This window comes from Xiphophorus couchianus, chromosome 8 (assembly GCF_001444195.1).
Source record: "Xiphophorus couchianus chromosome 8, X_couchianus-1.0, whole genome shotgun sequence".
Taxonomy (NCBI): Eukaryota; Metazoa; Chordata; class Actinopteri; order Cyprinodontiformes; family Poeciliidae; genus Xiphophorus; species Xiphophorus couchianus.
This window is the reverse complement of record NC_040235.1, coordinates 5952056-5973041: the sequence shown is the minus strand read 5'-3', so window position 1 is coordinate 5973041 and position 20986 is coordinate 5952056. Positions and strand designations below refer to the sequence as shown.

The 20986-nt window shown below is 40.7% G+C and overlaps 1 protein-coding gene across 1 annotated transcript in view; it reads left to right on the top strand.

Annotated features, from left to right (window-relative positions):
- Nucleotides 1-20986, top strand: part of LOC114149750 (protein NLRC5-like) — a 1536511-nt gene that overhangs the window by 1041738 nt on the left and 473787 nt on the right. The window contains exons 13-15 of the mRNA XM_028025804.1: nt 1850-3641; nt 4097-4270; nt 4751-4924. Of these exons, the coding sequence (XP_027881605.1) occupies nt 1850-3641; nt 4097-4270; nt 4751-4924 (2140 nt within the window). The remainder of the gene's footprint in view (nt 1-1849; nt 3642-4096; nt 4271-4750; nt 4925-20986) is intronic.

Sequence of the window (20986 nt, the reverse complement as noted above, 5' to 3'; positions counted from 1 at the left end):
TGAGAGCCAGAGCAAAGGTCAGAGGTGAGGTCACCATCTCTAACTGTCCACAGCCCTTTTCACACAGCGTTCACTATATCAGGCCAGAACAGACGTGGTGATGAAGCTGCTGCTGCTCCTCTTTGCTGCTTCATCCAGAATGAACAGATTAAGTTTTAATCATCATGTTTCTGTCAGGATCCATCAGAGACTCAAACCAGAAGCAGAACCAGAACCCAGCTGTGTGTCCTTTAAGAGCGACAGGTCAAGGGATGAGATCATTAACTTTAAATCTCCTGGAACTCCACGATCAGAGAGGTGAGCTGATTCTAATTGCTGTAAGTGTGGAAACTGAACCAGTATGAACTCAGATGTTCCATCCCTCCCTCCTTCAATCCCTCCCTCCCCTAGTATGTCATTTCCTTTAACCTTAGCTTTGCATGCATGTACTCTATGTGTGTGCATTTATGTATATACAAGCATGAAAATAGCTAAAAGAGATACAGGAAAACACAGAATTATTTATTCTCAACAAGATTTCCAGGATACATTTTAAAAACTCTCATTATAACACCCAGGAGAGGACCGCACATGGACACACACCCACATATTTCGTTTTTTTCCCCTCCAGAGGGTCTTTGAGGGTTCTATTGTCCCTTATTTGACAGTAGGCTGACAAGAAAGGGGCCAGGAGAGGGGGGAAGACATGCGGGCCGGAATCGAACCTGCGACGGCCACGTCAAGGACTTGAGGCCTCCAAATGTGGGTCGCGCTATCCCCTACGCCACCACAGCATGCCCCACACCCACATATTTCAATAAATAAATCAATCAATCAATTTAATTTATAAAGCACCCTTCATATTAAAAGCAGCTCAAAGTGCTCAGTCCTCCTTCAGGTTCACATCACCTCAGATCTAATCATCAGAAACTGTTGGATGTCCCACACTGTCCTGAAGATCTGTGTGGACAGAGCCTTCATTTCCACTGTCCCCAAGCTCTGGGACACTGTCTCCACAGCATCAGATCTGCTGACAGTGTGAACTGTTTGAAGTGCAACATCATCTTTTTTTACATATACTGAGTGATTCTGGTGTTACTGTAATTCATCTTCCTCTTTCTAACTCCTTTGTATTGTGTTCATGTGATGCTCTGTTGTTCTGCTTCAAGTATTTTTAGAGTGAAACTCTTGTTGATTTACTCTGTGAATACTCCTGGATGAATATTTTCTGACTTCCTAATTGTTCCTTGTTCCTCCAGAGTGGACCAGCAGAGCTCAGCGGTTCCCAGTGGTCTGTCTGTCCAGCAGCATCAAACACAGCTGGACTCCATATTTATGGTCTGTAAATGTACAACTACTTTTCTATGGGTTCTGTTCAGATTCATCTCCATGCTGGACTTTGTAAATCAGAGGACTGTCAGTCTGTCCAACATCCATTTGGTGTTTGGCTCCATGATTTTAGTCTCATGTGTCCTTCACCTATTATTCTGTTCCAGCTGCTGGAGGACAACATTGTCACTTTTGTGAAGAATGAGCTGAAGAAGATCCAGAAGGTTCTGACTCCAGATTACCCAGAATGCTCAGAGAGTCAGAGAGATGATGATGATGTGTTGGAAGGTGAGGATGAAGAGCAGAGGGGGAGCAGCAGCAGAGAGGCAGTGATGAAGATCACACTGAACTTCCTGAGGAGGATGAAGCAGGAGGAGCTGGCTGATCGTCTGCAGAGCAGTAAGAAGATTTGTACTAAGATTTAACCTGATGGATAAATCAGACATTTACTGATGTCTCAAGAGATGGGATCACATTTATTCAAGCCTCTTCAGAATATAATTTTGATTTGTTCCTGATTTTACTTTTTATGTTTTTTTAGATCATCTTGCTGCAGTTTGTCAACATCAACTTAAATCTGGTCAGAAGAAAAAGTTTCAGTCTGTGTTTGAGGGGATTGCTAAAGCAGGAAGTCCAACCCTTCTGAACCAGATCTACACAGAGCTCTACATAACAGAGGGAGGGACTGGAGAGGTCAATGATGAACATGAGGTCAGACAGATTGAAACAGCATCCAGGAAACCACACAGACCAGAAACAATAATCAGACATGAAGACATCTTTAAAGTCCCACCTGGAAGAGATCAACCAATCAGAACAGTGATGACTAAGGGAGTGGCTGGCATTGGGAAAACAGTCTTAACACAGAAGTTCACTCTGGACTGGGCTGAAGGTAAAACACACCAGAACATCCAGTTCATATTTCCATTCACCTTCAGAGAGCTGAATGTGCTGAAAGAGAAAAAGTTCAACTTGGTGGAACTTGTTCATCACTTCTTTAGTGAAACCAAAGAAATCTGCAGCTTTGAACACTTCCAGGTTCTGTTCATCTTTGATGGCCTGGATGAGAGTCGACTTCCTCTGGACTTCCACAACAAGGAGATCCTGACTGATGCTACAGAGTCCACCTCAGTGGACGTTCTGCTGACAAACCTCATCAGGGGGAAACTGCTTCCCTCTGCTCTCCTCTGGATAACCACACGACCTGCAGCAGCCAATCAGATTCCTCCTCAGTGTGTTGACATGGTAACAGAGGTCAGAGGGTTCAATGACCCACAGAAGGAGGAGTACTTCAGGAAGAGATTCAGAAATGAGGAGCAGGCCAGCAGGATCATCTCCCACATAAAGACATCACGAAGCCTCCAGATCATGTGCCACATCCCAGTCTTCTGCTGGATCACTGCTACAGTTCTGGAGGCTGTGTTGGAGATCAGAGAGGGAGGAGAGCTGCCCAGAACCCTGACTGAGATGTACATCCACTTCCTGGTGGTTCAGACCAAAGTGAAGATGGTCAAGTATGATGAAGGAGCTGAAACAGATCCACACTGGAGTCCAGAGAGCAGGAAGATGATTGAGTCTCTGGGAAAACTGGCTTTTGATCAGCTGCAGAAAGGAAACATGATCTTCTATGAATCAGACCTGACAGAGTGTGGCATCAATATCAGAGCAGCCTCAATGTACTCAGGAGTGTTCACACAGATCTTTAAAGAGGAGAGAGGTCTGTACCAGGACAAGGTGTTCTGCTTCATCCATCTCAGTGTTCAGGAGTTTCTGGCTGCTCTTTATGTTCATCTGGCCTTCATCAACTCTGGGGTCAACCTGATTGATGAAGTGCAAACGTCTAAAAATTCTTTATTAATTAATAAACCTAAACTAAAGGTTCTCCATCAGAGAGCTGTTGACCAGGCCTTACAGAGTCCAAATGGACACCTGGACTTGTTCCTCCGCTTCCTCCTGGGACTTTCACTACAGACCAATCAGAGACTCTTACTTGGTCTACTGACGGAGATGCGTAGTCGTTCACAGACCAATCAGGAAACGGTTCAGTACATCAAGGAGAAGATAAGTGAGAATGTGTCTGCAGAGAAAAGCATCAATCTGTTTCACTGTCTGAATGAACTGAATGATCGTTCTCTAGTGGAGGAGATCCAACAGTCTCTGAGTTCAGGAAGTCTCTCCACAGAGAAACTGTCTCCTGCTCAGTGGTCAGCTCTGGGTTTCATCTTAGTGTCATCAAGAAAAGATCTGGATGTGTTTGATCTGAAGAAATACTCTGCTTCAGAGGAGGTTCTACTGAGGCTGCTGCCAGTGGTTAAAGCCTCCAACAAAGCTCTGTAAGGACACAGATTGTTACTGCATTTATTTTTGATAAAAATCTGTCAATGATTAGATAAATATTGAGTCATGTTTTATCAGTTTGTTTACTCGTGCATTGTCTCCTCAATGTTGGCCACTAGCAGATGATGAGTCAAAGAGAGACCTGCTATCATAGGTGACTATTCATAATGTTACATGTTGAAGGAGCAGAAATAACTTTTTTCTATTGAAGCTGACAATGGATTAATGCAGTTCATTATAGAAATTGTTTCTCTTGCCAGCCTCTTTACTGGCCGCTGTATTGCAGTCTTTCAAGGCTGGAGGCCCAACTATAGAATAAACCAGTTCACAAAACATGTATCATAAAGATGTGGAAAATATGATAATTATTTTCAAACAAAGAATATTGTTGACTAGAAAGAAAAGCAGAAATTTTGAAGAATTATTAATATTTTCCTCTGTATATCCTCAGACTGAGTGGCTGTAACCTCTCAGAGAGAAGCTGTGAAGCTCTGTCCTCAGTTCTCAGCTCCCAGTCCTCCAGTCTCAGAGAACTGGACCTGAGTAACAACAACCTGCAGGATTCAGGAGTGAAGCTTCTCTCTGCTGGACTGAAGAGTCCAAACTGCAACCTGGAAACTCTCAGGTAAAATGTTCTCAATGCTGGTGAAACCAGATTTCTGTTGTAGTTATTATTTGTTATAATAATAGATGTCTGACTGTGACATGGTTAACCATGCTAAATCTCAACACATAATATTGGCAAATTTTCATTTAATCCAGGCTGAAAGAACCACAAAGAGAGTTATTAAGAAAAGTGGAGATCAAGCTTCAACTGATGGTGTAACTCTGGTACTTGACAGATTGTTGCATCCTAGTTGTTCAAAGGATCATTATTGCAGATCTTTTCAACCAGCGCTTGTCAAACTTTCTCAACCATCGTGCAGAAAATGATGATTTTCATTACCTACAAAAGGAAATACAGTTTTATTAATATTTCATATTATTAATAGGTTAAGCACCAGTTTGTTGTGTGTTTTCCTCTCATGAAAGTGACCAGTTCAGACCTTGGGTTCTATCTCAATGTTCTCATATTCTCATCATGTGATGAATTGTGTGTCTGCAGCTTATCAGGCTGTTTGGTCTCAGAGGAAGGCTGTGCTTCTCTGGCCTCAGCTCTGACCTCCAACCCCTCCCATCTGAAAGAGTTGGGCCTGAGCTACAATCATCCAGGAGACTCAGGAGTGAAGCTGCTGTCGGCTGGACTGAAGGATCCACACTGGAGACTGGAAGCTCTCAGGTATGGAGGAACCTGCTGCAGGAGCAGAGAAGGTCTGATAGAGGAGGAAGAGGGAGAAATGTCTTTAGTCAGTCTGCTGGGAAACATTTAGTTTGAAGCTAAATATTTAGTTTGCTAATCAAACATTTTGTTTGGAACCATAGCCTTTATAAATAAATAACATGGTCAAAATATAACTTGACATTCTGAAATTCTTTTTATCTCTTATAACAGTTAAATAACTCAAATTATTCCTGTCAAATTTTCTCTCTGTAACTTTACAAACTGCATCTCATGAAAAACTGTAGGAATCTTTCACATGGTGCTGAATAACCTGGGAAACCGACCCATCTACTGGAACCACAATGACATGGTTGTCAGAGCAGCAGGGGGCCAAATATAGCTCCATGTGGAACCAAGAGGTTGGAGAGAGAAAATCAGTTTGAAACTGTTCCCTATCAGAGTTCAGTTTGTTTCTCTGTCTTCACAAACCAGGAGCATCATGGGCTGGGCGGGGCTTCCACTGATGGAGCTACTGAGAAAATACAAGAAGCTGATTGGCTGATGGACAAGAAGTTAAATATATGACGAGAAATGTTATCTTAAAGCAGATATTATTTGTACTGAAACAAATATAGATTTTAAAATATGTAGAAATGTTTCAGAGACAGAATGAAAGGAACATGAAAATGAGCAACATCTAGAAAAGATTATTTATGTTTAGAGAATCAGGTAGAGGAACTGATCTAGAATATGTAGCTATAGACTCAATAATAAATGAGCTGAAATGAACTAGAGATACTAATTATGAAAGTTAGATTGGAATCAGTTAATCCAGATTAAAGGTCTAGATAATCCCAATGCAGAATACAATGGGATGAAAACAGAAAACAAAGTGAGTGAACAAATAGCAAAAGAATACTTTGAGGGTACAAACTGATGATGTTTGGATGGTTTAAGAGAGACAAGATCAGATGTTGATCCAGGAAATTGATCAATCCTTAATTTAACTCTAGTGTCCAGGAAGATTTCAGCTGATTGTGAAATTAGATTTATTATCTGGAGGCAGAGATCATTAACCAGTTTTCTGGAATATTCTCCTGACTAAGAACGGCTCACAAGGAAAATTAAAGAGTGGAGGGTCTTTAATAGAGATAAATAGGAACTCGGAATATATTAATGAAAATATTCAGATTCATCTTCAAACTGTCACATCATTCATCAAAGAGTAGGAGGAGTTCAGCAGTTAGATTTCCATGATGATTTACGGAGGATAGAAAGAACTTTAAAACAATGTTGGATGGAGCTCCTGACCAATCAGCCGCAAGAAGCAAAGATGAGAAGAAAAGGAGCTTCATGATGGTCAGATGGATGTTTAAAAGTTCTCAGATAGAGAAATAACTAACTCTGGATTTTAAGCAAAACTCACAAATTTGATAAAGTTGAGTTAAAATATAAAACACATGAAGCAGCATCTAGAAAAACAAACATTCATAAGGAAAAAATGGAAATTTAATAGTATAGTATTTCTATCTATTTGCTATTTTAACCTCCACCAGGAGGCGACATCTGGAAAATAATCAACAGTATAAATGGAATCAGGAAAGAAAGTAAATCCCTTGATTTCCAGAAGGAGGGAAGAAATCCAGTGAATGATGAAGAAAAAGTAGAAATGAGAGCAGAAACTTGTTCAGATCCAAAGTTCTGATAAATTTACTGAGAAAGATAAAAAAGACAAGATCAGCTCATCCAGAACTTCTGCAGTGGAGGGAGGATTACCTTTACAACCCATTACTGCTGGATTCAGGATGCTGCTTCTTCTTCTTGGTCTCATTGTAAATGTGTGCAGCAGCGCCACCTGGTGGTGTTGGTTGGTAGAGGAAGTGCTGAAAGGATGGAGGTGTTTGTCAGAGGTGTGTGATGATGGAAGCCTCTCCCTGGTTTGTGAGTCTGAGCTCAGAGATCAAATCTTTGATTCTTGTTGAACTCTTTGTTGAATGTGATGCAGCTTCTCCTTTTTAATGTTTGTATTTCTGGATATTACAGTGAGGCCACAGCAGGTTTTCAGCAGCAGGGCTGTTTAGTGTTTCATTCCTTCATCTGTGTGTGGGAGTGTGGATGGAACAGGTATCCAGGTGTTGTGTCAGAATTTAGATTGATTGTATTTTAATGCTGATTATTAAATCAGGTTGAGCTTCCAGAAATGTTTCCTTAGTTTCCTGATGTCCTTTTAGGCTTCAGTGAGTTTCTTCAGGTTGTTACTGAGGGATTTCCTTTCTCCTCTCTGTTGGAGCTTTTCCTGTGTTTGGAGAAATGAGTTGTGCTGCAGCAGCACCAACTGTCCTTCCTAGATCCACTGCAGTTTGCAATCCAAATGTTGGACTGTTCCTGTCTCAGTGGAGGACAATGTGTGTCTGAGAGACATGTAATGTCCATGTTTGCTGCTGAAAGAGACTGATGGTCTGACCCCCCTCCTCCTTTCAGGGTGGAGCCTGCTGGAGTCCCATTCTTGACACCAGGTCTGAGGAAGTGTAAGTGTGTTTTTCATCTGATTCATGACAACAAAGCAGCTCACATTCAACCATCTTCAAACTGTCACATCACTCATTCAGGAGTCATCATCAAAGTGTCAATAAATGATCAATAACTGCAGCTGGATTGTGTTTGTTCTCTCCATCAGATTCCTGTCAACTCACCATCGACACAAACACAGTGAGCAGAAACCTCAAACTGTCTGAAGACAACAGGAAGGTGACATTTGTGGAGGAGCTTCAGTCATATCCTGATCATCCAGACAGATTTTATGATCCTCAGCTGCTGTGTAGAACTGGTCTGACTGGTCGCTGTTACTGGGAGGTCGAGTGGAGAGGAGATGTTAATATATCAGTGAGTTACAGAAGAATCAGGAGGAAAGGAGACAGTGGAGACTGTGTGTTTGGATATAATGATCATTCCTGGAGTCTGAACTGCTCTGATCATGATGGTTACTCTGTCAGTCACAATAACATAGAAACTCGTCTCTCTTCCTCCTCTGTTTCTAACAGAGTAGCAGTGTATGTGGACTGTCCTGCTGGCATTCTGTCCTTCTACAGAGTTTCCTCTGACTCACTGATCCTCCTCCACACCTTCAACACCACATTCACTGAACCTCTGATTCCTGGATTTGGGTTCTGGACCAGTTCTTGTTCCTCAGTGTTTCTGTGCTGAGTTGAGTCTAAAGAGTCTAAAGATTTTCCTCCTGTCAGAGAAACTCTCTCATTGTTGAACAGATAGTTCAGTCTCTACAATCTATTTCTTGGTGAAACAATTCTGATTGAGTCCTTGGAAACTTTTTCTTTGCTTCCCATCCTTTACAGAAGGAAGCTGGAATTATTCCAGGATTATTCCAGGATTATTCCAGGATTATTCCAGGATCCTCATGTTTTCCTGTTTGTTTCCAGTCAAAGCTTCACACTGAATATCAAGATGTTGTTTCTCTTATTTTTTCCTTTCATTCATCAGATTTCATTGAAATGTTGATCAGTTTTTCTCAATCACTGATCATTTTCTGTTTCTATCGGCTCCTATTTTTCTCAACATGTCAGATTTGAATATTAAATCTGCCTTTTGTAAATTTGCTGCAGTTTTTCTTCATGTGTTTTAAATAAAAACATTTTTCTTCTGCATTTGGTTCATTTGCTGCTCATTCTGTTGTTTTCCTGTTCAAATTTAAATATTTGTGTTAAAAAGATTTTTTCATCAACTCTCTTTCAGAAATACCTTATTTACAGTAAAACATTCCCATCTTGAAACCAGTTGGTGAAGGTCTAATGACGATGCTTTGAATAATAAAATGGAGAAAATCTTCACATTTTCTGTTTCATTCAGAACTTCTACCTGAAACTCAGAACCTGCAGAACATTTTTCTCTTTGGAGAAAAAATCCCAGGAACTGGAATATCAGAGCAGAATGAAAACTGGAGATCAGTGTTGGACAGAAAAGGTCTGATCGCTGCATCTCTGCTATATTTTAAATTTACATTTGATAACAAAACACTCAATAAGATGGTTGATGGAGCAGCATCAACATCTGAACCAAAAATGGCTGATAAAAAAAACAAGGATGTGACGATGACAGAAGAATGGAGGCATAACAGAAAAATAAATACCGTTGATTTTGAATGCTGCCGACGTTTAATAACGTGAAAAAACTACATGTTTTATATTAATTCAATCTGTATTTTGTCATGAAATGATGTTGGTGAAGGTGGTGAGGCAGATGCAGCGGACCCAGGTATGATGAATAATGATGATTTTAATGGTGAAACTCAGTCCAAACAACGAACAGCAGGCACATGGAAACACTGACGACAACTAGACTCGACATTGACGAGGACCCGACGAGGAACAAGGAACACAGGTGGAGTTAAATACACGGGAGGGTAATCACAGAGACGAGACACACCTGGGAACAATCAAGGTGAGGACAGGACAACGAAGAGACTTAAGGACACAGAAAACTCTAAATGAACACAGAAAAACACAGATCCTGACATATTTAATACTTTTTACACAAAATAAAAGTACAAATTTAATGTGTTTCTTTTTCTAAATTCAACATATGAAATATTTAGCCCTTAATTTTATGAAAAGATGGTTAGCTCTCTTGATACAAGAGAAAACTATTTTTAAGAAAGTTGCCACTTATCAGTTTAGTTTTAGTTGTATCAGATTAATTCAATCAAACGTGTGTCCCAGTTTTATGTAGTATACAAATGTTAAATGAATGAGTGGTTTTCACTGGCTATACCCAATTATCATCCTAATAAATATAACACATTCTAAAAATACCAGTCTCTTATTGTGTAATTCCTCTAAAAATAAGTTTTGTTTCTTAAATTATAAAATTAAATTCAGTTTCTTGTTTATTTTATAAGGATATTCTGTAAAATGTTAACAGTTTAACATTTCACAAGTCCATCCATCCATCCATCCATCTTCTTCCGCTTATCCGAGGTCGGGTCGCGGGGGTAGCAGCTTCAGAAGGGAGGCCCAGACTTCCCTCTCCCCAGCCACTTCTTCCAGCTCCTCCGGGGGAATCCCGAGGCGTTCCCAGGCCAGCCGAGAGACATAGTCCCTCCAGCGTGTCCTGGGTCTTCCCCGGGGCCTCCTCCCGGTGGGACGTGCCCGGAACACCTCACCAGGGAGGCGTCCAGGAGGCATCCTGACCAGATGCCCAAGCCACCTCAACTGGCTCTTCTCGATGTGTTCCACGACCAGGACGAAAACCACACTGCTCTTCCTGAATCCGAGGTTCGACTATCCGACGGACCCTCCTCTCCAGGACCCCTGAATAGACCTTGCCAGGGAGGCTTAAGAGTGTGACCCCTCTATAATTGGAGCACACCCTCCGGTCCCCCTTTTTGAACAGGGGGACCACCACCCCAGTCTGCCAATCCAGGGGAACTGCCCCCGATGTCCATGCGATATTGCAGAGTCGCGTCAACCAACACAACCCTACAACATCCAGAGCCTTAAGGAACTCCAGGCGGATCTCATCCACCCCCGGGGCCTTGCCACCGAGGAGCTTTTTAACCACCTCGGCGACCTCGCCCCCAGAGATTGGAGAGCCCAACCCAGAGTCCCCAGGCTCCGCTTCCTCAGTGGAAGGCATGTTGGTGGGATTGAGGAGGTCTTCGAAGTACTCTGCCCACCGGCCCACAACGTCCCGAGTAGAGGTCAGCAGCACACCATCCCCACTATAAACAGGGTTGGTGCTGCACCGCTTCCCCCCCCTGAGACGCCGGATGGTGGACCAGAATCGCCTCGAAGCCGTGCGGAAGTCTTTCTCCATGGCCTCTCCAAACTCCTCCCACACCCGAGTTTTTGCCTCAGCAACCGCCCGAGCCGCATGCCGCTTCGCCCGCCGGTACCCATCAGCTGCTTCCGGAGTCCCACAGGCCAAAAAGGCTTGATAGGACTCCTTCTTCAGCCTGACGGCATCCCTCACCGAAGGTGTCCACCAACGGGTTCGAGGGTTGCCGCCGCGACAGGCACCGACAACCTTGCGGCCACAGCTCCGATCGGCCGCCTCGACAATGGAGGCACGGAACACGGTCCACTCAGACTCCATGTCCCCCACCTCCCCCGGGACGTGTTCGAAGTTTTGCCGGAGATGGGAGTTAAAGCTCCGTCTCACAGGGGATTCCGCCAGACGTTCCCAGCAGACCCTCACAACACGTTTGGGCCTGCCAGGTCTGACCGGCTTTCGCCCCCACCACCGGAGCCAACTCACCACCAGGTAGTGGTCAGTGGACAGCTCCGCACCTCTCTTCACCCGAGTGTCCAAGACATACGGCCGCAGATCCGATGAAACGATGACAAAGTCGATCATCGAACTGCGGCCTAGGGTGTCCTGGTGCCAAGTGCCCATATGGACACCCTTATGCTTGAATATGGTGTTCGTTATGGACAATCCATGGCGAGCACAGAAGTTCAGGTCGGGTGGGCCGTTCCTCCCAACCACGCCCCTCCAGGTCTCACTGTCGTTGCCCACGTGAGCGTTGAAGTCCCCCAGCAGAACAAGGGAGTCCCCAGGAGGAGCACTCTCCAGTACCCCCTCTAAGGACTCCAAAAAGGGTGGGTAATCTGAACTGTCGTTCGGCCCGTAAGCACAAACGACAGTCAGAACCCGTCCCCCCACCCGTAGGCGGAGGGATGCTACCCTCTCGTTCACCGGGGTAAACCCCAACGTACAGGCGCCGAGATGGGGAGCAACAAGTATGCCCACTCCTGCCCGACATCTCTCTCCCTGGGCAACTCCAGAGTGGAAGTATGTCCAGCCCCTCTCAAGGAGACTGGTTCCAGAACCAGAGCCATGCGTCGAGGTGAGACCGACTATTTCTAGCCGGAACCTCTCGACCTCACGCACTAGCTCCGGCTCCTTCCCCACCAGAGAGGTGACATTCCACGTCCCAAGAGCCAGTTTCTGCAACCGAGGATTGGACCGCCAGGGTCCCCTCCCTTGGCCGCCACCCATCACACAGTGCACCCGACCCCTTTGGCCCCTCCCACGGGTGGTGGGCCCATGGGAGGGGGCGCCCATGTTTCCTCTTCGGGCTGAGCCCGGCCGGGCTCCATGGGTAAAAGCCCGGCCACCAGACGCTCGCCATCGTGCCCCCCCTCCAGGCCTGGCTCCAGAGTGGGGCCCCAGTGACCCGCGTCCGGGCGAGGGAACACCAAGTCCAAGGTTTTCCTTCATCATTGGGGTCTTCGGGCTGCACTTTGTCTGGTCCCTCACCTAGGACCTGTCTGCCTTGGGTGACCCTACCAGGGGCATGAAGCCCCAGACAGCATAGCTCCTAGGATCATTGGGGCACTCAAACCCCTCCACCACGATAAGGTGGCAGCCCATGGAGGAGATAATCTCCTCCACAAGTAAATAATCAAATTAATCCTACATTATTAATTTTCCATTTCCATTAAACAATTAATTATTTCACCTTCAAAAAATACATTTTTAGTTTATTCGTTGACATTTTTTTATCGTCCCCCAATAATTAAATAAAATTTACTGACAAAGATGCAAAAGTTACAAACCAGAATCTACTTCTACTAGTAATCAGAAATAAGAGGGATAATAATAATAATAAATCTAATTTAATTCATCAATAAGATGATAGATGTTAGCATGGTGTAGCCTTTTTGAGAAAAAAACTGATCCAGGATGGCGGCCATTTTTCAAGAGGATCAACAAGAACAATTTATTTTTGTACTATATATTTGTCAGTATTCATTACATACAATCCCTTTGGTTTAAAATCATAGATAATTGGACGTATATAAATTATATTTACTGATAGTTATACATTCTTGTGCGCTAAAATTGCCAATCAGATTAATGTGTTTGGTGTCAAATCACTGCCTACAGAACCTGAAACATAGAAATCATATTTATTTTCTTGATCTTGTGTTTTCTTTTTCTGGTGTGCGTTTTTCAAAATGGCAGTCATGATTGCAATGGAGAATTTATGTTTGTAATAAAATAAATTATTATGACAGCTAAAGAAAATGTTCACTAACATAGTGGGTTCATTAACCGCTAATTTGAAAACAAGAACTTTAGTTGAGCTAATGTCAAACTGTTAAACACATAAAGCATTTAAAGAAGTTATTATAGCACTAAAATATTAGCGGACATTATCGCTAAGCCACAGAACACATAGAAAAATTTGTGGAAAGTAACGATAAATGGCTAAACATAAAAAAAATACTGTAAGTGGAGGCTGATGCTACTAAGCACATAAAAAGTTAGTGAGTGATAATGCTAAACCACCAAATACTTAAAAAGTTATAAGAAGCTAACACTAAATCACTAAACATCAGTTTCTAATTTTGCTACATATTATTATTTTAAAGGTGCATAAATAGGATGACCAAAGTTGAAAACACATGAAGGAACCTAAAGTTCATCCATGTCATGAAAACAGGGAACATTTAATGTCCATAACTGGTTTCAAATGCTCAAAATTAGCCGCCATCTTGAAAAATGTTGCTCATCCTGAAACTCAAGTGGCTGATGGGAAAACTGAGGGGCTAGCATGCTAACTTTTATGCCTGTATTTACACTTTAATTATTTTTACAGTAAAATGCTGCATTTAAATTAACTAATGAACTTCATCATGTTTAATTACATAATAGTCTACTCTGAGTCTAGTCAAAGTTTTTATAATAAATCAGTGATTTCTTTCTGGTTTTAGAGCCAATTCAAAAAATTCAAAAAGTTATTTAAATGTTCATAAATATAATCTTTAATTATAATTTGGCATACCAAAAGATTATTCATGTTTTATTTCCTTTTCTGTCACAAAGCTTGAACTCATGACATCATGAGTGTCACGAGTCACGAGTCAGGAGAAAACGCTTCCTCTACAGTTGTTTTACTTTGTAGTCGATTGCTTCAAGTTTGAGCTAAAACAGAAGTAGCAACACTTCCTCTATAGGAGAAAACACTGTAGAGGAAGTGATTCTACTCCAACCTGAAACAATCGACCTCCTGATGAACACAAAGTTCTGCAGAGTGTGTGTGAACAGACCACGGCGTGTGTGTGTGTGTTAACCTCTGGCTGTGCGACTAATAACTACAGTGCTGGTTTCTTATTTAGAAAACAGAACTTTCTCAGTTCATCTTGACCAATACTGTTCTGGGGCAAAACCTTTAAACTATGGTCTTCACCACAGTTCAATTTTAGGTCCCATTTTGTTTATCTTATATTTATTGCTCCTTGGTGAGATTTTCCATAAATGTAACGTTTCCTTTCGTTGCTTTGTGGATGACATCCAGATTTATGTGCCCCTCAAACTACAAAATGGTAAAAATAAATCTCTTCAGCTATTGATAGATTGTTTAACTGAAGTCAAATCTTGGATGGAACAAAACTTTCTCCACCTCAATCAAAGTAAAACTCAAGTTATATTAATTGGTAAAAGTCTTCACACTACAAATTGAGATCTTATTCTTGGTTCTTTAGCTCGGTTTTCTGCATTAGCGCTAGCTTGGATTGTTTGGTAGATGAAGGGAGTCGTTGGATTGGTTCTGGGCTGTAGTCGCTGGAGTTTGTTTTTTTTTAGGTTTTGGTTCAGGTCTGGCTGTTCGATGGATTGTAGGTTAGCTTGCAGATCAACACATTTATTTACTTTACAAATAAAGCAAGATGAAATCACAAAGGAGTAGGAAGAGGAGGAAGAAGCAGGAGAGGAGGTAGGTTTGAGTCACAGTCTGTTCAAGGCAGATATTTCTCTTTATAAAACACGTCTACATTGAATGTTTGTATCTGCCTGAAGCAGCAGGTTGTTGCAGAGGATGAGGAACCAAAACCTGTGGTGGGTGGATCAGTTGACTAGACGTTAGTAGCTAGTCTGTAGGAGTCGACCCAGAGCTGTAGAGTTCTTTAGCTTCTGCCTTTATGCTGAAACGTTGCTGCATTGCAGTCTACTTGTAAATTAGTTTTGTCTCATTTTAAGTGACCTAATATATTTGAACAGGAAACTAGACCAAAAATACATGGTAATATTTTGTGTTTTTCTGATAATATCCATGTTTTGACCCAATATAAAGTCATTTTTTGTAACTGTTGCTGGAGAAAGACATTCTTTACATTTTCTCTGCTTTTCTAGCTGAACAGCGCGCTAGCATGGCAGGCAAGTCCACTACATATGCAAACATGTAAAACATGACTGCATATAAGCCTTAAAATAACTTTTAAAAAACCACTGTACAATTATCTGAATGGAAGCAACGAGACAAAACCTTTGTGTTGCCTCTTTACTGCAACTCCTAGTTTGAAGGAAGTGAGGAAGAGGAAGAAGCTAAAGAGGAAGGGGAGGAAATGGAGGCCGAGGTTTGTTGCAGTTGAAAGTGGTTTTTAACATCCTTCATTCTCCAAATCCAAAGTCATTTCTGATTTTCCCCAAACTGAAACTAAAACATCCAACATGGTGGAGTTTTGTTGTCTGGTTTTATTCTCATCTGTGAGGATTTCCTCTTTAGATTAGCAGCATTTTCCCTTATTTTTCATAAAAGTGCCACTTTCACTTCACTTTCAATTGTATTTTTTCATTTTAACACTTTATTTTATTCCTTTTCTAAATCCTGTGTGATAGACTGAGAAGGATGAGGTGGGTTAAACATGTTATCTGGGTTTAAATCACCTTAATTTTAAGCAAAAAGTCCAGAAATCATTTGTGTTATACAGCTCCTCCACCTCTTCAGGGCATTTTGACACTGTTTGTGTTTTTTTATATCTCTAACAATTTTCTAACACAAAGATGGACGAACCGTTTGAGAAGGTAGGCACAAGCAGAATATCCTAAATTAAATCCTTAATATGCAGTTGCCCACTTAATGTGTTAAAATGGGGCATTTCATCCAAAATGTCTTGTTTTACCTCCCAACTTTCTGCCACATAGAGAGAAAATGCATGTGAGGATCATAAGGTGAGTTCATGCATGTTACAGGAGCTGAACTGTAACATGCATGTTATTATGAGTAGAAATGGGCTGAATATAAATGTAAACAACACCAACAATGTGTTTTACTGAATCTAATCTGGTAGTAATGCACCATTAGACTCACAGGTATTTTATAACAACTCAACTTTAGAAGTAATTTAAAGTAGTTTATCTTCCAGGTTCTCTGTCTCAGTAAAAATCCCAAACCTTTCCAGTTTTATCCCCTCTTTCTTTCTCTAAAACCACGTCATCTTCTTGAACTTGAATGTCTTCTTCTCTCTTCCAGGTGGACACAGAGGCCAGCGACCTGCTGAACGACCTGCAGGTTCGGCTCAACAACGTTCTGGACGACCTCAGCAGCACGTTTGGGAACAGGTACGCTAACCTCACACCCGGACGTTTCCCGTGGCTCCGCCTCTGTCCGAGCCCATCACTGGTTTTTCTTCTCTTCCAGCATCCTGAACCTGTAAACGGGCCGAATAAGAACCCACCCACCCCAAGTGTTCTTGTGCAATAAATCCAACCCACCCCTCCCAAAGTGAGGCCAAGTGGTTCAAGCCTTACACTCTGAAAGCTGTGAATGTGTTCATGTAAAAGGAAAGAAATCATGTTTTTAATGACCAGAAGTCAAATATTTCACTTCACTTAGAAAAGAAAAACTACAAATCATAATTTATTTTTGTTTTCTAACAGTTTGAGCAGATAAATGCAGAAATGATTTTAATCCTCATTTTCAAATGAAAAATATTTAAATTTAACTCATAGCTTCATTTCATCCTCTATTTGGTGGCCATTTTTATTTCTCTCTGTGTTTCCTGTACGCTGTGACCATTTTATTTATTTTTTATATATATTTATTTCCCTTTTAAAGACGGCATTTGATTTGCTTTCTGCTCCATTATTTTGACATTTTTGTTCAGTTTTTTGGGGTTTTGTTACAAACTGAGTTGCACAGCAGGACTTGAGTTGGGGTAATTACAAGTTTACATTTCTCTCTTTTTTTGTTTTTTATTCTGCTCTTTATATGAGTGGCCTTAATTATAAAAATTATTTTTTATTTTTTGTTGATGTTTATTTTTAACCTCTTTACGTTGTAATTGTTATGATTTTCATCTTATTTCCCCAGACTGATGTCAAACTGGTGAATTTCCTTAACATTTTGTATTTTTCATTTTAGTAATTTTATGTAAGCTGGATTTTTGTGGGCATCTGTCATGCTGAGTATCAAATCCCATGTTTTTTTTATTTGTTACCATTTCTTTATATTTTCTTTAGATAGAGATTTATTTTGATCTCTTTTTGTTTCAGCAGCTTTTTAATGGATAAAATCTCTTAGAAACTACAGATCCAGCCTCCTGTTTCTTACCTTCACTGAGTAATTCAATGTTTTTGTTGATGGTAGCAAATATTTCCTGGTGCAACACACTTTCCTTGTGCCAAGTTAAGTTTTTTCTTTAGGTTTTCTTAATTCTTGCACATTTTTGTAACTTTGGAACCATAAAATCACTGCATTTATCTGGAGTTTTCATTGGACTGTCACATCTCTTTAAATCTGTTTCACTGTGTTTGCTTTCCACTTAATGTTTTGTATAAAGTATTTAAGACTTACATCTAAATGTTTTTTTTCTTGCACCACAGACTAAAAAAGTCATTTTCACAGTGAATTAAATATATTTATACTGGGCAAATTTACAATAAATATTATCTTATTGCACTTTATGAGGAAAAATATGTAAAATTAATGTTCAGATGATATCAACCTAGATTTTGCCATTAACCATAAAAGTTCATCTTAACATGTTAGAATATTATTGTTTCAGAAATGTTGAATTTCATATGTGCATCCTTTTTTTCACCAGATTTTCTTTCCACCCTACTTTTTATTAAAAAGTAAAACTTCCTCTGGGAGCAGCCATCTTTTTTAAGAATGACTTTGTGTGCCAGATATTCACCATGATTGGTTTCTCCATAATGTGGCATTAATTACCTTTTTTATTGGTTTTGTGTAAACATGCAAAGTAAGTACACCCTCATTTTTATCAGAACTTCTCTCCTTCCTCATGAAGATTTTATCAACCTGCCTCTGATTTCACCTCAGAGCTTCTACTTCCTGGTTCTGTTGCTCTGAAAGAAAAAACTACAAACCAGGTGGACTGTGACGTCATCAGTTACGCAACATCCGTCACATTTACTTTAGGTTTGAATTTACCTGTTCAGGTGTGGCTCCAGTCCGTTTGTTGTCTGTTGTTTAAATTTTCTTCTTTAACTCTTTGGATCGTTTGAACAAACTGTAAGTTTGATTTGTTTATTTCTTGAACTTTTTCATCACTTTAACTTTTTCATGATTGTTTCTAATCTCTGACGTTTGGAGAAAAGTTTCACTTCTGATTTCAGCTGAAACTTTAATGTCTCTGCTGTTTGAAGGCTAATCTACAGGATTATTGGATTATTGATGAACTGGAATCAAACAACATGATGAACAGCTGATGTTTCACTGTTTTCTTCTCCAAACTGATTCATGTTTTTATTTCCTGGTACCGAACTCTAGTCTCCACCATTAACGTCAGTAACAGTTTCCTATTGCTTCCTTTCAAAATAAAATATTATTAAAATGGGTTTGATTCAGTCAGATGATTAAATAGTTAATCTTTAATGGAGCGAATAATTCACGTGTAGAAATTAATAACTGTGAACTATAAGACTTGTTCAGGTTGAATCAGTGAATGTAAATGTTGCTCCATGTCTCCATCTAGTGGACTGATAGTAGAAGTGCAGCAGCTGATGGCAGCTTCCTCTGCCTCTCTGCTGTCTGACTGCATTCACCTGATACTGATATGAAGCAGAGAAGAAGAGCCAATCAAAGGAGGAGCAGCTGATCTTTTTCCAGCTCTAATGATGTAAAGGATGATCAGAGTTGATGTGCAGATGAATGATGTGTGTTTCCTCTGCAGGTGAAGGTAGAAAGTGTGTGTGAGCTGATGTGAATTCAGCAGCATGGATCAGTGTGAGGACAGAGAGGAGGGAGTCCCTCCCTCTAAAACCACTCTGTGTGGGGAAGATGAGAGCCAGAGCAAAGGTCAGAGGTGAGGTCACCATCTCTAACTGTCCACAGCCCTTTTCACACAGCGTTCACTATATCAGGCCAGAACAGACGTGGTGATGAAGCTGCTGCTGCTCCTCTTTGCTGCTTCATCCAGACTGAACAGATTAAGTTTTAATCATCATGTTTCTGTCAGGATCCATCAGAAACTCAAACCAGAACCAGAACTCAGCTGTGTGTCCTTTAAGAGCGACAGGTCAAAGGATGATCTCCTTCTCTTTAAATCTCCTGGATCTCCACCATCAGAGAGGTGAGTTGTTTCTAACTGCTGTAACTGTTCAGTTTATATCTGTTATTGTGGCCATGTGATGATACCAAGTTCTATTGTCATGAAAACATTGGACTGAATTTATGGTTATTTTTCTTTTCATACATGTTACATCAAAGATGTAATGCATATAATGTCTCCATGGAAACATGTTCCAATAAGGAACATGTTACTATGAACACAATAAAGTTCAACTGGCTCCTTTGTTCAAAAATCAAACAGGTCCGTTTAGATCCACAGTCTCTATCCAGAGCTTCGCTAGATAACAGAAGTCTCAAAATCTGATCTGATGTTTACCTGACATCGATTTCACCATCATTCATGTAGTGGTACTGCCTCCTACTGGGCAGTTATTGACAACATACAGAAAGAATCTTAAAAATCCTCAGTCAGGACACACTCTTATAAACTATTATGTTGACATGACATTTTAACCAGAAACATTTAACTGTGTTTTATTCTCTTCTAAGCCTAATTTTTCCAAATGAAACACTCATTTATTTTGTCCGATATTAATATTAACACAAGTACAAACAGACAGAAGTGAATTTTATTTCTAGGTTGATATTTGCACCTTTCATATATGACAAATATGACAAAAGACAGATTCATTCTGAAATAAAATTTTTCTATTAATTTTTTTATGATTCTACCTCTGAAGTTGAAACATCATCCAACATGGTAGATTATCAACCATTTCTACAGTTAGACTAAATATTATATGAATAAGATTGAGTAGTGGGCTTCAGTGTCTCTAACGGACCATCTGGTTCTGATTGAAGCTCCATCAGATCCTCCTTGGATGGTCAGAGTGGAAATGATTCCTGGTTCTTCTCCATGTCAGAGCTCAACACTAAAATCACCAAACTTCTCTCAGTCATTTCAAACCAACATGTTGGTCTCAGAAACAAATCTTTCTGCTCCTTAAAGAAGGCTGGACATTATTCAGGAGGATCAATGATCAGGAACATGTTGGAGGATTGGACCGGTTCTAAATGATTCCCATCAGGTTGATGATCTGTCTGGTTCTGTTTTTGTTTTACAGCTCTTTATTTTACAGTCACATAAAAAATTATCTTGAAAGCAAAACACAACAGAAAGTTTCTAATGAGAGTTTTTCTTTCAGGATCCATCAGAGATGCATACCAGAACCAGAACTAGAACCCAGCTGTGTCTCCGTTAACAGCAACCAGTCAATGCATCATCATTTTGATGGCTTTAAATCTCCTGGACCTCCATCATCAGAGAGGTGAGCTGTATCTAATTCCTGTTACTATGGAAACAGAACCAGTAAGAACTCACATGTTTCCAGTTATATTTACAGAGAAGTTTGATCCATTATCTACAGAAATCAGCTGCCCTGTTCTCATGAAAACATCTTCATATTTTTATCGAGAGGTTTTTGTTAATGATTTTGTGACCACTTTTGTAGAGCTTTAAACATTAAATTGACATTATTTTTTGTTTGACTAAGTTGCAATACATTTTTAGTAATTATTTTGTCTCTACTTTTACAATAAATAAATCACATCGGAAGTGCGTACAAATCCAAAAACCACCTGTTACCACCCACAGCCTTTTTTTGAAATTTTGGTTTTTTGGAACAGAAGGCTGCGGCACATTTCCACTGGGAAATACCTGGTAAAGCCTAGTAAAGGACTTGGTTCCTTTGTGCATTGTGAGAACAGTTCAGGAGGGAAGGAAAGCTTCATGATCTGGTTGGTGA